Source organism: Ascaphus truei, chromosome 5, assembly GCF_040206685.1.
Source record: "Ascaphus truei isolate aAscTru1 chromosome 5, aAscTru1.hap1, whole genome shotgun sequence".
NCBI classification, from domain to species: Eukaryota; Metazoa; Chordata; class Amphibia; order Anura; family Ascaphidae; genus Ascaphus; species Ascaphus truei.
Window position 1 is genome coordinate 105,456,253 of NC_134487.1, and position 14,302 is coordinate 105,470,554.

General features: G+C 42.7%; 1 protein-coding gene across 11 annotated transcripts in view; it reads right to left on the reverse strand.

The window, feature by feature from the left end:
- Window positions 1-14,302, reverse strand: part of SOCS2 (suppressor of cytokine signaling 2) — a 302,697-nt gene that overhangs the window by 187,119 nt on the left and 101,276 nt on the right. Inside the window, exons 2-3 of one of the 11 annotated variants that reach the window (XM_075600417.1) lie at window positions 962-1,035; window positions 96-199 (exon numbers count right to left, since the gene is read on the reverse strand). The exons of 7 other annotated variants lie outside the window; for them this stretch is intronic. In XM_075600417.1, the coding sequence (XP_075456532.1) occupies window positions 96-120 (25 nt within the window). In that variant the 5' untranslated portion in view covers window positions 121-199; window positions 962-1,035. Of the gene's footprint in view, window positions 1-95; window positions 200-961; window positions 1,036-14,302 lie in introns of those variants that run through there. 3 more of the 11 variants (XM_075600420.1, XM_075600422.1, XM_075600418.1) reach the window with 3 other exon arrangements.

Below are 14,302 nucleotides of genomic sequence, written 5' to 3' on the forward strand. Positions count from 1 at the left end.
TTCCTAAGTACTGTCAGGGTTGATGGAAATAAACCTTGGCTTTACAGGACGCAAAAACGGAAGACGTACAACGGGAGGCATGCAATCCGACCAACCTATATGTTCTTGTCCTTTCAGCATTTACTTTTGGAATCAAACACTTTATGTATTTCATAAACGTTTTGCTTTCTTCTGCAGCTTGTTAATGTTCTGTAGTGTCCTAAACATAAACTGATGCTATAAAAATTTGATTTTTTTTCCAAATACATTTTATCAAGCAACCATCAATTTTCATCAGAAAAGGGAAAGCTGGTTGAGCAGCCCTGGTTGAGAAGAGAAGATGTTTAAGTGTAAGATTCAAAGGAGACACATTCAGCAGGCACATCTTACAATTAAATTATGACTCCCAGACACCAATATAAAATTGCATATTCTGTCCTCCTCCACCACAACCAAATCATACACCATTACATTCAGACTTCTACAAGAGGGAACAAGTTTAAAGCTAAGTAGAACATAAAGTGACATGCACAATTTTTGGTGAGGAGGAGAGCATAAGTAGCAGCCTTAGAAGCATGGTATTTCTCCGTTTTCGATTGGTCTCGCCAATAGAAACATTTCTTTGTAATACATACAATATTCAACTGCAAAGGTGAATTGCGAAACTTTCAAGAAGGAGAAAATGTACTTCATTAAAAGCTAATCAGAAATTGGCAGTGTGATCATCATTCATGCCATTCAAATATTAGATGTGGCAAATCAATAAATAATATAGCCATCAACAGAGCAGCAGTATTAATAGGAATTGACATTGATGTTGTGTAGATTGTGTAGATTTTCTGATTTCGATATGGTCTATTACTAATTCTAGAAACTGTAGTTTAAAAAAAGCACCGCACAAAACGGAAAGAAAAGAGTTGGCTTCATTACAAACATTCATGCCCATATTTAATAAACAGTCTTCTGCCATAAAACACCATACAGTGATAGAAGACAGCGTCCAGTCCATTGGCTTGATTGGGTTGTAAGGTGTCTTTCAGCACCAGAAAGTGTCGTCTGCAGAAGAGATTATATAAATATCAGAAAAACACTCCAAAGCATTTGGTTGCTTTGGGACATTCAAAGTTGAAAGTAAATAACTGAAAAATACTTATTCCTCTCTGATTTTATTTAACATTGTGTCAGACATCTACATTAAAAACGTACTGAACATGCCAATGCCATCAGTTTATTTTAGGCATAGGAGTGATTGATTAAATGGCATGGAATATGTCTACTTACTGTACTAAATAGTGCTTTCAAACAAATAGCTGCACAGATTTATTTTACACCCAACAATCTAATGTTTCATTCCTGTTGCGTAAATCACAATGCAGAGTCTGTTATGTGTACAGTATGTACAAGTTCATAATTACTTATTGTTGTGTTTCAGAGAAACACTACAGTATCAGTGGGCCTCTCCAAAATATCCATTGTTGTGAATGTCTTGAGATCTTGCTCTATTATATAAAGTTGCTAACAGACTAGCAAGTGAGTATAAAAAAAAAAAGACTGGATAATTATCACTTGGATTTATCATTAGTGATTTGGAGTTAGTTGGCAGGTATGGCCTACCTACAGTGCGTACCATTGTGTATATACCATGGAACGTTGTGCTGTTTTCGAAGGCTGTGGCCCAAATTTGGAAGAAATAAACTTGTAAAGCTCATATTAAATCATGAAAACTACATGATTGGTGTTACATAGACTGTAACTGTAATGCAGCTTTAATCTACAATGCCTAGAGGGAGACCAGAATGTTCAGTGCTCATTGGGATAAAGGAGCTCAGACACACACGTATCATTCTTTGAGGAAGCGAGTTGGTAGTAGGATTGATTAACAGCTATTAGCCTTAAATTCCCTTAGTATGCTGAGCAATAGATGTAAGCTTTTTGGTACTGTTTTCACTAATCTCAAAACCACAAGTTGCTGATACTTTTTAAAATGATACGGTTCGATGGTAACATTTGTTGATGGTCATAATATGAATGACATTTGTATTCACTTCAGATACCTATGCAAGACTAAGAAGTGATGGCAAGCAAACTAAAAGAGGTTTACAAAATACTCTAAGCCTGTTATTGATCCCTCTTCAAATAAAATGGATGTTCTGTTAAATAGGAACACAAGAAGTGCATGAGATTAAATCAGAAAACACACATTGTGGATGTGTGGGTAATCACAAATAATGTTACGGTCAAATATCATTGAAATAGACATTAAAACCTGAAAGCACCAGAAATAGTCATCAATAAATTATTTGTATGTATAAAATACTTTTTTCTACCTTAATATGGTGATTGTTTAAAATATCCGATGCTGCACTTTTAATTTTGATAGTACTGTACACTGCAACATTAAGTTCTATATTTTACTCCATGGCCTATAAACAACACTAGATGTACAACTACAACTAGAGCCAATAATCACCACATTTATCAAAGAAGAAATATTAAGAGCAATAGGAATGTTGCCTTTGATAAACATGATGCAGCTTGTTTGACCATGTTTTTCATCAAGGAGACTTTAATACAACTCCTCCATTGATTGTTTACGTCTTGCAGACATTTCACCCAGGAATTGCGGAAGTGCAACCTTGAGAAACTAAAAGATGCCAAATAAAACAGGGCCAGAGGCACGTAAACATACACAGAACTGAGAACATTTTCCAATGAAGTGATTATCAGAAAATAAGAAGAGTATCAAACAAACAATAGGAAACGTATCAAACAAACAGACTATGGACTCAAGGGCTCAAAATCATTTAAATATCACGAGAGTAATGCAGATTTAAACAAATGCATGTTCCAACGCAAATTGAGAAACTAGTAGTAGATAATAGATCTAGTTGAAAAAAAAAGGAAATCGGAATCATCTATAGGTTTCTCCACAACATAACAAAAATAGACGGCAACCATGCTACAAGCTTACTTTCTGTCCCACATTATATCATGGCAGTCCTGGCAATGGTGTGTGTGCCATCTGACCACTTTGTACATATGCCATTTTACGATGGAATACGGAATGGAAGAGGCTGTACTATTTTGGCAGGTCAGATCTCCTCTATAATTTAATAACAGCATTTGTTAGAACGCAATGCTTATTTAAAGGTGAAGTACCATTACCATATTTTGTACGTGATGAAAATATGGCTCTTTTATTTATGGAGAGTACAAAACCTATACATTATTGCTTTGCTTGCAGCCCAACGACACTGTAGAACGTACATATATACGAAAAGACTTGCTATGATCCTGGCCTCCAGTTTTGAGCATATTACCCCTGACTGAATTCTCAAGGGACCAGTCTGGTTTTATCTAAGATAGACAAAATTCAGAAAGTTAGATTTCTGGGTAATGTGACTTATAATACAGCAAATGTACACAGGGTAGCCCTTTTGTTCTGTCTTTGAAAACAGAAAATGTGTTTGACTGATAATGGATTTACGTAATATTTATACTGAGTAAAACAAGGTTGCTTCACAGGTAATTTCACTTCTCCTGGCTCCTCCAGTGCATGCCACTGGAAACAAGCTCCTCCTAGCTGAAGGTAGGACACAGATCAGATCTTTTGGAAATCGCATACACCCCTCCTTTCCGCTTCACTGAGCCATTTTAGAGCAAAAAGATGGATTTACCCAACACCCAAAAGAGAGATTTAAAAAAAAAAAAAAAAATGTGCTGCCACAAACATAAGCAGTAAAAGATGGGACCCAAGCACAAGCTGCCATGGAGGGACAAAAAATACATTATCAGGGACTAAAAAGCGCCGCATCCTTTTCTGTCCCACCATGTCAGTGCATGACACTGGATATGCTCCCAGAGCAGTCCCAAACATGAGGGAGGGAAATGCAGAAATAAATGGTTGCCTAAAGGACCTTCCTCCCAAATACTGCCTCTCCTGATAGAGTCAAATTTAATTTGTAATGTTTTGTATTGATGTGTAAGGAAGGTTGCGGCTTTACATTCGTATCTGTTCCGCTGTTGCCTCCCGTTTCTCAGGCAATGACGTGGCAATTGTTCTGGTTGAAAGAGCCTTACCTATTTGAGGAGGTACCAGCTGCTTTCTAGGCATCTTAGGTTGCTGTTCTTATCCATCTAGAGTTTGCTGCTTTATGAGCTGCAACATCTCTGCATTGGCCTACAAAATAAATATGCTTCCTGATCTTCTGAACTCGTATTTTAGATAGTCAAAGCTCTTAAGACTTGCCCAGGTCCAAGGTATGTAATCTCTCTTTTAGGTTGGTCTCTGGGTTTGGGCAAAACAATGGTACCACTACTTCTTGGTTAAGATTAAATGAAGATACAATTTTAGATTGGAACGATGGTCTGGTTTGCAAGACAGCCTTATTTGGATGTGCAATGCAGTACGGTACATCATGGGATAATGAGCTTAACTCACTCTTCTAGCAGGCATGACGGCTGTTCAATACTGTCTTGTAGTTAATCACTTTTTACTGAAAATAAGGGGTCAGAAGGTACTTTCTCCATTGCTTCTAGTACCAAATTCAAATCCCACAGCAGAATCTCTAATCCACCGTCTTATTTTGCCCGTGGGCTTGATCAAGGATTGAATGTAGCTATTCAAAGCAATGTATTTCTGGAAATAACACATCAAGAGCTGCTACTTGTACCTTGAGCTCTGAATCACTCCTGATTAAAAATGATTTACAGAAAATCCATAATGTTGGGAATTGATGAATCTGGAATTATTCATTTGTCTGGCGATATGCCAAAAAACTCTACATATTCTATATTTCCAATGTAACAGGTCTTTGACAATGTCTTGGTCACCTGAGAAGAAATCCCTTTCTTTAGGCTCAACCTTTTTAGTTTTAATGCCATTTATTTCAGTATTCTAACGTTTGGATGCTAAATTGCTCCTTGTGTTAACAGATCTGGAAATATTTCTACTGACATTTTTAGGAGGTCAGTGAACCATATACAGTTCTGACGCAAGTTGAAGCTATTAGAATGGCATCTAGCTGGTGAAGTCTGATTTATCATAGAGCTCTGGATCAGAAGGAACATATACATTACACTAAAAGAAACTTTCACTCTATAGATGTGTCGACTCAGGATACTTTTGGGTCTCGATAACTGGAACAGGACACCAGGCACTTGGAGTTGTGTTTGGCCACTATCATGTCTACTAATGGCTAACTCAATCTTTCCAAAAGTACTGTAGGTCGAAATTGCTTTGATCTAGATATAATTCCACAGGGCCTACGATGTTTTAAGTCAGAAAATCTGATTGGATATTCTGTTTTCCTGTGACATGCGCTACTGTCAATGCTGGTGCATTCTTTTCTGTTCACCTCTGTAGTTTTGTAAACCTCCTAAGGCTACAGCCGTGTACACTACTGCACGTGCGCCTGACGGGCTGGCGGCGCGTACCCATGTGATAGCCGCGATCTGCGGTCTCTGGTTGAGCTATCAGTGAGGAGCAGGAGATCCGACGGCAGGGGAGGGGGGGCGTGGCCATGACATCACGCGGCTGGTTTGCCCTCATTGGCTGAATCGCCGCCGTGACGTGGCCAGCGCTCCGTGGCCAGCGCTCCGGCGCCACAAGAAAACACAAAATTCTTGTCGGCAGAATATCTGGTCGCGCATCTCGACCGCTACATGTGGGCAGCTACTGGGTCCGGCCCCATTGTGGGGTGGATCTTGTTCCTGCAGCGCACGCCGTAGCGAGCACAGCAGTAGACACTGGGGCCAAGGCCTAACTCCCCATGCCGCCCCGGTGATTGAGATAAGATAGAGTTGTGGCATCGTCTGTATGGAACAATACTTCCAAACAATCACACAGATCACCAATATATCACTAGTAGGTCAAAGCTGCGTGTAACCACATAACTGCAGGAGTGCACATGAACAAAGCTTCAACCTACAAGAAGAGGTATTAGAAGCATGAAATAGGCAATCAGTTACCAAAAAATTATACATCATTTATTAGTACATAAATTAAGATTAAAAAAATTATGTATTAAAGGAGCAATTCATGCTGTTTTAATAGTTTTTTTTTACACAGGTTTGAAGCAGGGGGCCTCTGGAGCTGAACCCCATTAATTTCAGCTTTGGGAACCCCTTGCTTCCGGAGATACTTACCGCCGTAGGGGGTGTTTACATTTTAAAGCTCTAGCGTCACATGGGCCAATAAGAAGGCGCACCGGATGACATCACAGCTTCCTAGTGACCCATAGGGCGCAGGAGCTGTGAAACTCTGCCATTACGTCAACCCTGCTAGCCAAGCTGAGCGGCTACCAGCACCCCCTACTGAGGTAACTATCTCTGGAAGCAGGGAGTCCCCGTAGCTGAAATTAATGGTGTTCACCTTCAGAGCCCTCCCCCCGGCTTAAATCCAATGAAAAAATAAAATCATAAAATGCCAAACGTGACCACCAAGCTCAACTGCCTGTACATATACCCTCTCCATACGTTCAGTCATTTGGTATTAATAATAGTAACAACAAGCAAGGAGACAATGCCTCCCTTACATGCAGTGTGGTAACCTGGGAACAAAGAAGGAAAACAATAAAGTGCGCTACTAGAATAAATTCACTAAAATAATTATGCAAACCAACTAGAATCCAATATCAGCACCACACAAGTGATTAGATGTGCAGAAATAAATACACACAACCTGATTGGCATAGAGAGCGTCTGCAGCTGTCCTGGAAGGGGGCTCAACACCCTTAAACACTCTTTTTCTTGATCTGGTAACCTGGGAACCTTTCATCTCACAATCAAGTAATGGCAGGATATCACTCTCCGAGTAAAGCACAACCCAAGAAAAAAAATGAGTCATAAAGCGTAGAAAAAGAAATAAAGAAAAACCTGTATATTACACTGGATGGGCTCTCTATTGTCAATTCTATCCAACAGGAGGCTTTTGGTCCTCTAATATTAAATAGTGGCTCTGCCCAAAGATTATGGGTCATACAGTATTTACTAAATGGTCCTAAGTCATTAGAAACCTCACCACTCATTTAAGTGATTGGGCTACGAGCCGTTTTATAGATTAGTACCGCTTAGTAAAGACGGCCCTAAATCCTTATGGACAATAGTTGTTGAATGTATACAAGATATGTCCAAGTTGCCCTTTATAGTTTTAATTTCATCCTTGATTGTATGGTAATGCAAAACCTAATGACCAAAAAAAAGTATTAATCAGTGTACATCAGATAAGAATATGATTGCCAGATCCTACATAATATCTACCCTTCCCCTTCCACGATGTCAGGCTCGCCCGTCCAGGAACTCAGAAATCACTGCTATGGAAAAAATTCAAATAACACACGAAGAGGGGCGGTGGGGGGAGGCGCGTTCTTCCTTCGACAGTGAATGCCGATCAGAGCGCTATTGCATGGAAACATATTGACGTCAAAGGGAGTAGCTGTGCAATAGTACGTTAATCAGGATCCTCGCAGTTTCATTAATAACCCCCATAGTATTAAAAATCAGAACTCATAAATACTATTTGGTGAGGTTCCCTTCTAATGCGCGGAGAGAACGGAGATTACTGTAGATGATGTTGTAATGTTGGTTGGTACTGTATGATTCTGGGAATTAGGTATTGAGGTTAAGTGCTTCTTATTGTGTATTTCATTAATACAGGCATTTTTTTTTCTTTTCTGTAATCTATTCCACATCTCACTACATGTAATGTCCTGTTCCACTATTTACTTTCTCGGAATTCAATCAATCATTGTGTTTCTTCCCCGGTAACCTGACAATGTTTTTTTATATATATATATATATATATATATATATATATATATATATATATATATATATATATATATATATATATATATATATATATATATATATATATATATATATATATATATATATATATATATATAACTTGATTTTAAGGATTTCTAACTAAAAGATTTTACAAAATGATAAGCAAGAAACGATCACCACACCATAGGCAAATTACCACTTAGCAACTAAAGCCAGAAGAAAAGAATACAAATTCTCTCTCATTTTAGTCGTTTCATTATATAACATGTATCCTGCTCTTGGTTTGCACGTTTAAGACCGAAAGCCTAAATAAGCAGAAGAGCATATGTTATGTAACCTATACAGGCATACCCCGCATTAACGTACGCAATGGGACCGGAGCATGTATGTAAAGTGAAAATGTACTTAAAGTGAAGCACTACCTTTTTTCCACTTATCGATGCATGTACTGTACCGCAATCGTCATATACGTGCATAACTGATGTAAATAACGCATGTGTAACAGGCTCTATATTCTCCCCGCTTGCGCACAGCTTCGGTACAGGTAGGGAGCCGGTATTGCTGTTCAGGACGTGATGACAGGCGCATGCGTGAGCTGCCGTTTGCCTATTGGGCGATATGTACTTACTCGCGAGTGTACTTAAAGTGAGTGTACTTAAAGCGGGGTATGCCTGTATATATAAAAGTCAAAATCTGCTTGTTTGTGGGTTTGTTTGTGCGCGCTCCCATTGGCTGACGGGACGGGCATTGGCTCTCATTGGCGGGGCGGGCCTTGCCTCTCATTGGCTCTCGCGCTCTGTGACTGCGAGGCGGGGTGACATCACAGGCAGGGCCACGTTCGGAGCTGGGAACTGGGAAGGACCGGACCTGTGAACGGGGGGGGAACCAGAGCGAGCCGCTGCGCAACCCTCCTGCCCGACACCGCAGGCGACAGCCGCCGACGAGCAACCCACCCGTCCCACCAAGCAACCAGCCCCCCGTGACCCACCGCCGACCAACCCGCCCCCGCAGTGAGCCGCCCCTGAGAAACCCCCCCTGCTTTCCCCCGCAATGAGCCGCCACTGCTAACCAACTCTCCTCTCTACCCCCGCAGTGCGCCGCCGCCGAGCAACCCCCCCACCGCCCCCGCAGCAAACCACCGCCGGAAAGCAACCCCCCTGGATGCACCCGCAGTGACCGCCGCTGCCGAGGCGCCTGCCCGCCCTCCCCCCCCACTGACCTGCCACCGCCGGACAACCCAAAGTGAGCCGCCCCCGCCGAGCAACCCTCCCGCCCGCCACAACAGTGAGCCGCGGAGCAACCCTCCCGCCTGCCGGGGGAGAGAGTGAGGGGTGCTCCATGGGACTCAGGGGGGACCGGAGCTGTCAACTGGGAGGGAAGAGGGGGGCGCATTCATGTGAAGGGGGCAGGACAGGATTTATGTGAACGGGGAGAAATAGAAAGGGGGGTAGAGAAGGGAAGGGGGGGAGAGAGAGAGGGGAGTGGGGAGAGAGGGGGGACCGAAGAGAGAGAGGGGGGAACGGAGAGAGAGAGGGGGGGAGCGGAGAGAGAGGTGGGAGCGGAGAGAGTGGTGGGAGCGGAGACAGAGGGGGAGAGGGAAAATTAAATCCCGGGCAATGCCGGGTATATCAGCTAGTATACTATAGATCAGGAGTGGAAAACTCCAGTCCTGAAAAGCCACCAATAGGTCAGGTTTTAAAGATATCCCTGCTTCAGCACAGGTGGCTCAGTCAATGACTGGAAACCAAGAGCAGGATACATGTTATATAATGAAACGACTACAATGAGAGAGAATTTGTATTCTTATCTTCTGGCTTTAGTTGCTAAGCGGTACTTTGCCTATGGTGTGGTGATCGTTTCTTGCTTATCATTTTGTAAAATCTTTTAATTAGAGATCCTTAAAATCAAGTTATTATATATATATAAAAATAAAAAAAACATTGTCAGGTTACCGGGGAGGAGAAGAAACACAATGATTGATTGAATTCTGAGAAAGTAAATAGTGGAACAGGACATTACTTGTAGTGAGATCTGGAATAGATTACAGAAAAGAAAAAAAAATGCCTGTATTAATGAAATACACAATAAGAAGCACTTAACCTCAATACTGTACCTAATTCCCAGAATCATACAGTACCAACCAACATTACAACATCATCTACAGTAATCTCCGTTCTCTTCGTGCATTAGAAGGGAAACCTCACCAAATAGAATGTATAAGTTCAATGACTCAGCCACCTGTGCTGAAGCAGGGATATCCTTAAAACATGACCTCTTGGTGGCCCTTGAGGACTGGAGTTGGCCACTCCTGCTAGAGATGGTTGTGCTTCGGCAGCTATGGTCTCAACGTTTTAGTAATAAAGCAGCTTTTAAAACATCATAATGATTGCCGTTTTAAAAGTCCCTTCAAATTAAGTTTTTACATCAACTCTTCTTCAATACAGTTTTTTTCTCTTTCATTTATATACAGTACAGGACCAAAAATGTATGTACTTTGGATAAGTGGCACTACACCTTTACAGGACAACGTTTACTGAATGCTGAAAGAACATTCTATTCAGATATAAAATATATATATATGTATATTAACTTGTGATTAGAAATACTTGTGTAAACACAATTGTAGCAATCTGGACAACTGGTTTAAAGTCAGACAAAAAGTGCCTCAAAATTTCTATTTGAATATCATAAAAGCCAGCTATGTGACTGTAATCCAATCAAAATAATATACTGCAAGAGCTCTTAAAACCAATTTATCTAAAAAATATTGTGAATGTTACCATCTGCATAAGCATTTTTTTTATTTTGAAGGGTTCCAAACATTTTTTGTTTTTGTTAAAGAATTTTTTACCTTTCAATATTTGAGTGCACATTCCTGGAAGTCTTTGCAGGTGAAAACAAACATTTCTTTGGAACCGTGACAAATTAGCCCATTTAGTGAATGTGAAGTTATCCTTAGCACAAGCACCATTCTAGATATCGAACACATGGAGGCAAATGGAACTTCTGACTCAGCAAATTCACAGGTTAAACCTTCGGTATCAACCAATGTAGTACATAAGATGCAAGGTATGTGCTTAAAAAGTCACTTTATAAATGTTTATAGCATGGCCAGCCAGTCAGTACCTCACCGCAAGTGTTCACCGAGTAATAAATCTTCATCATTTTAACTTGTGAGTGCATGCCCTACTTTTCTATTGGCTATTCTATATACAGTATCTACTGAGCTCAGTGATGGTATACAAAAGTAAGAACCATAACCCAGTCCCCTTCTGTTTTCTTGTTATATGTTACTAGTATGGGATCCATTAGTATACGATTCCATCTGTGATATAACGAGAAAGCAGGCGGGGGTAGAATTATGGGTATTGTATGCAGAGGCAGTTCATTTTGTATGTCTGCTGTGCTACCATAATTTAGATCCCTTCATTTAATTATGTCTGATTTGTACACCAAACTGGTGTTTTTACGCTTCGGGCTAAATTCACTAAGCTCCGTTAAATCAGGACAAATAATGGGAAATTACCGAAAAACAGGTTTGCCTATTATTTCCTGAGTTAACACTAAGTTAACACTTTATTCAATAAGGGTAATGCAAAAACAGCAGCCATAATACAGCTCATTAACATAGGGTTATCATTACGTTATTTCAGGATTACGCTGTGTAATCTTTACATACTGTAACGTGAAGTTTTTTTTTTAAGTCTTGGTACCTCTTCTCCTTTGCAAAAGCCCTATTTCAATGTCTGGATAGGTCAGTAACACCAGAGTTAGCAATAACTTAACATCAGGAAATAAAGCTACTTTATTTGAACCTTAACAGAGTTTATGAATATGGGATTCATATCATTTAAACTGTAATGAGCTCTGTTGCATGTAATTTAGAATACCTGACCTTACAAATAACGCTATGCTTTTTACTGGAGTAAATCCTTGTTGACACCACATTATTTGCTTAAGGGAATACCGTGCCCTGATTAACTGGTGTTAACTAAGGTTAGCGTCAGCTTAACCTTTACAGTGCCTAATGATATAGCTGCTACGGTTACGTGATACGGCACGGGCCCAAGTACGCCACAGGCCCTTATGATTGACCAAGTATGTCATGGACACTTGTTCATTTTCATGGGGGGAGGGTGGGGAGTGGTGGAGAGTTGATCGGGCTTTGAACATCCAGCTTTCCAGCATCCGGGGACTGGTTGCGTTGTGTCAATGCTTCTGGAGCGATCGCATAACCCAAAAGTGAAAGAGGTCCGGTGGCCCTCTGGTGTCGCCGAACCACTGGCACTCTAACGGTTAAATAGGTTAAAAGAGCTGAGTGAGTCTGGCACTGTGTCTATGCTAGTGGGTTTATGGAGACCAAACACGCAGACAAAACTATGTGGGACTGCTCATTTATCATGGAAGGAAATATTGAAGGTTTTTTTTTTTTTTTTAATCACTGCTGATGAATGGAAGAGCCCCATAACCTCCCTTCTATTTCCGTACTGTGGGTGACAGCGTCCAGTGGTCGAAGTTCAATGGTGCTAGAATGTCCAGAGTACAGTACCCCTACTTCTTTTATTTCAAAAACCAGAATACCATTACCAGTTTTAATTACACATGGTCAATAGAAATGGATTTTTTGGAAATATACTCCCTCCATTTCTGCTTTTAGAGACCGTATATTGCAGGAATGGGAAAATTCCGTCAGCCTATAATGTTCCCCTGGCGCCTGTGCTGTGCGCAATGATGACAGACCTGATAGTTCAAGTCATCATTGTGTGGCGGTGACAGGTAAAGTCTCCGTCATACGGCTCAGTGAGGGGAGTGAGGGGAGTGGGGGGAGAGATAGGAGAGCAGGAGGCATCGGCCGCGTGGGAATTGGGGATGGAGCTAAATGGTGGTCTGAGGGCAGAGCTAGACAAAGGGGACGGAGCTAGTCGGAGCCCTCCCTGCTCTCAATGCTTACTGTGGGATGGGGGGGGGGGGAGGGGGAGGAGTGTCTGTGTGTCTGTATGAGAGTGTGTGTCTCTATGAGAGGGAGAAAGACAATGTGTCTGTGAGAGAGAGAAAGAGAGAGAGAGAGAGAGAGAGAGAGAGAGAGAGAGAGAGTGTTTGTCTGTATAGAGAGTGTGTGTCAGAATGAGAGCGTGCGTGGGTGTCAGTATGAGAGTGTGTGTGTGTGTCAGTATGAAAGAGTGTGTGTGCCTGTACGAGAGGGATTGTGTGTGTCTGCATGAGAGTGTGTGTGTGTGTGTGCCTGTATAAGGGAGTGTGTGTGCCTGTATGAGAGGGAGTGTGTGTGCCTTTATGAGAAGGAGTGTGTGTGCCTGTATGAGAAGGAGTGTGTGTGCCTGTATGAGAGTGTGTGTGTGTGCCTGTATGAGAGGGAGTGGTGTGTCTGTATGAGAGGGTGTCGGTGTATGTCTGTATGTGAGGGAGTGTTTGTGTCTGTATGAGAGTATGTGTGTGTTTGTCTGAATGAGAAAATGTTTGTGTGTGTGTCTATGTATGAGACTCAGAAAGACAGTGTGTCTGTAAGAGAGAGAGACAGTGTGTATGTGTGTGTGTGTGTGGGGGGGGGGGAGGGAGAGATAGGAGAGCAGGAGGCATCGGCTGCGTGGGAATTGGGGATGGAGCTAAATGGTGGTCTGAGGGCAGAGCTAGACAAAGGGGACGTAGTTGGTCGGAGCCCTCCCTGCTCTCAATGCTTACTGTGGGATGGGGGGGGGGGGGTGTCTGTGTGTCTCGCCCCCCCTCAGCTTGCCTCCCATGCCCCCCCCCAGCCTACCAAACGCACCCCCCCCCAGCCCACCTCCCTCCCGCCCCAGGCAGCAGCCGTGGGGATCGGGGGCAGGGGGGGAAGCCAGTCAAAAACAACCCGGTCAAGGTAAGTCACCCACTCAGGCAGTCACTCACCCACCCAGGCAGTCACTCACTCACCCACCCAGGCAGTCACTCACCCACCCAGGCAGTCAGTCACTCAACCCAGGCAGTCAGTCACTCAACCCAGGCAGTCATTCACAAACCCACCCACCCAGCCACTTACCCAACCACCCACCCAGGCAGTCACCCAAGCGCAGTCAGTCAGTCCCTCACTCACCCACCCAGGCAGTCACTCACTCACCCACCCAGGCAGTCACTCAGTCACCCACCCAGGCAGTCACTCAGTCAAGGCAGTCACTCAGTCACCCACCCACCCAGGCAGTCACTCACACACACACACACACACCACCCAGGCAGTCACCCACCCAGGCAGTCACCCACCCAGGCAGTCAGTCACTTAGCCACCCACCCAGGCAGTCAGTCACTCACTCATCCACCCACCCAGTCAGTCATTCAAGCACCCACCCAGGCAGTCAGTCACTCAAGGCAGTCACTCAACCCAGGCAGTCATTCACAAACCCACCCACCCAGCCACTTACCCAAGGCAGTCACCCAAGCACAGTCAGTCACTCACTCAGTCACCCACCCAGGCAGTCACTCAGTCACCCACCCAGGCAGTCACTCAGTCACCCACCCAGGCAGTCACTCAGTCACCCACCCAGGC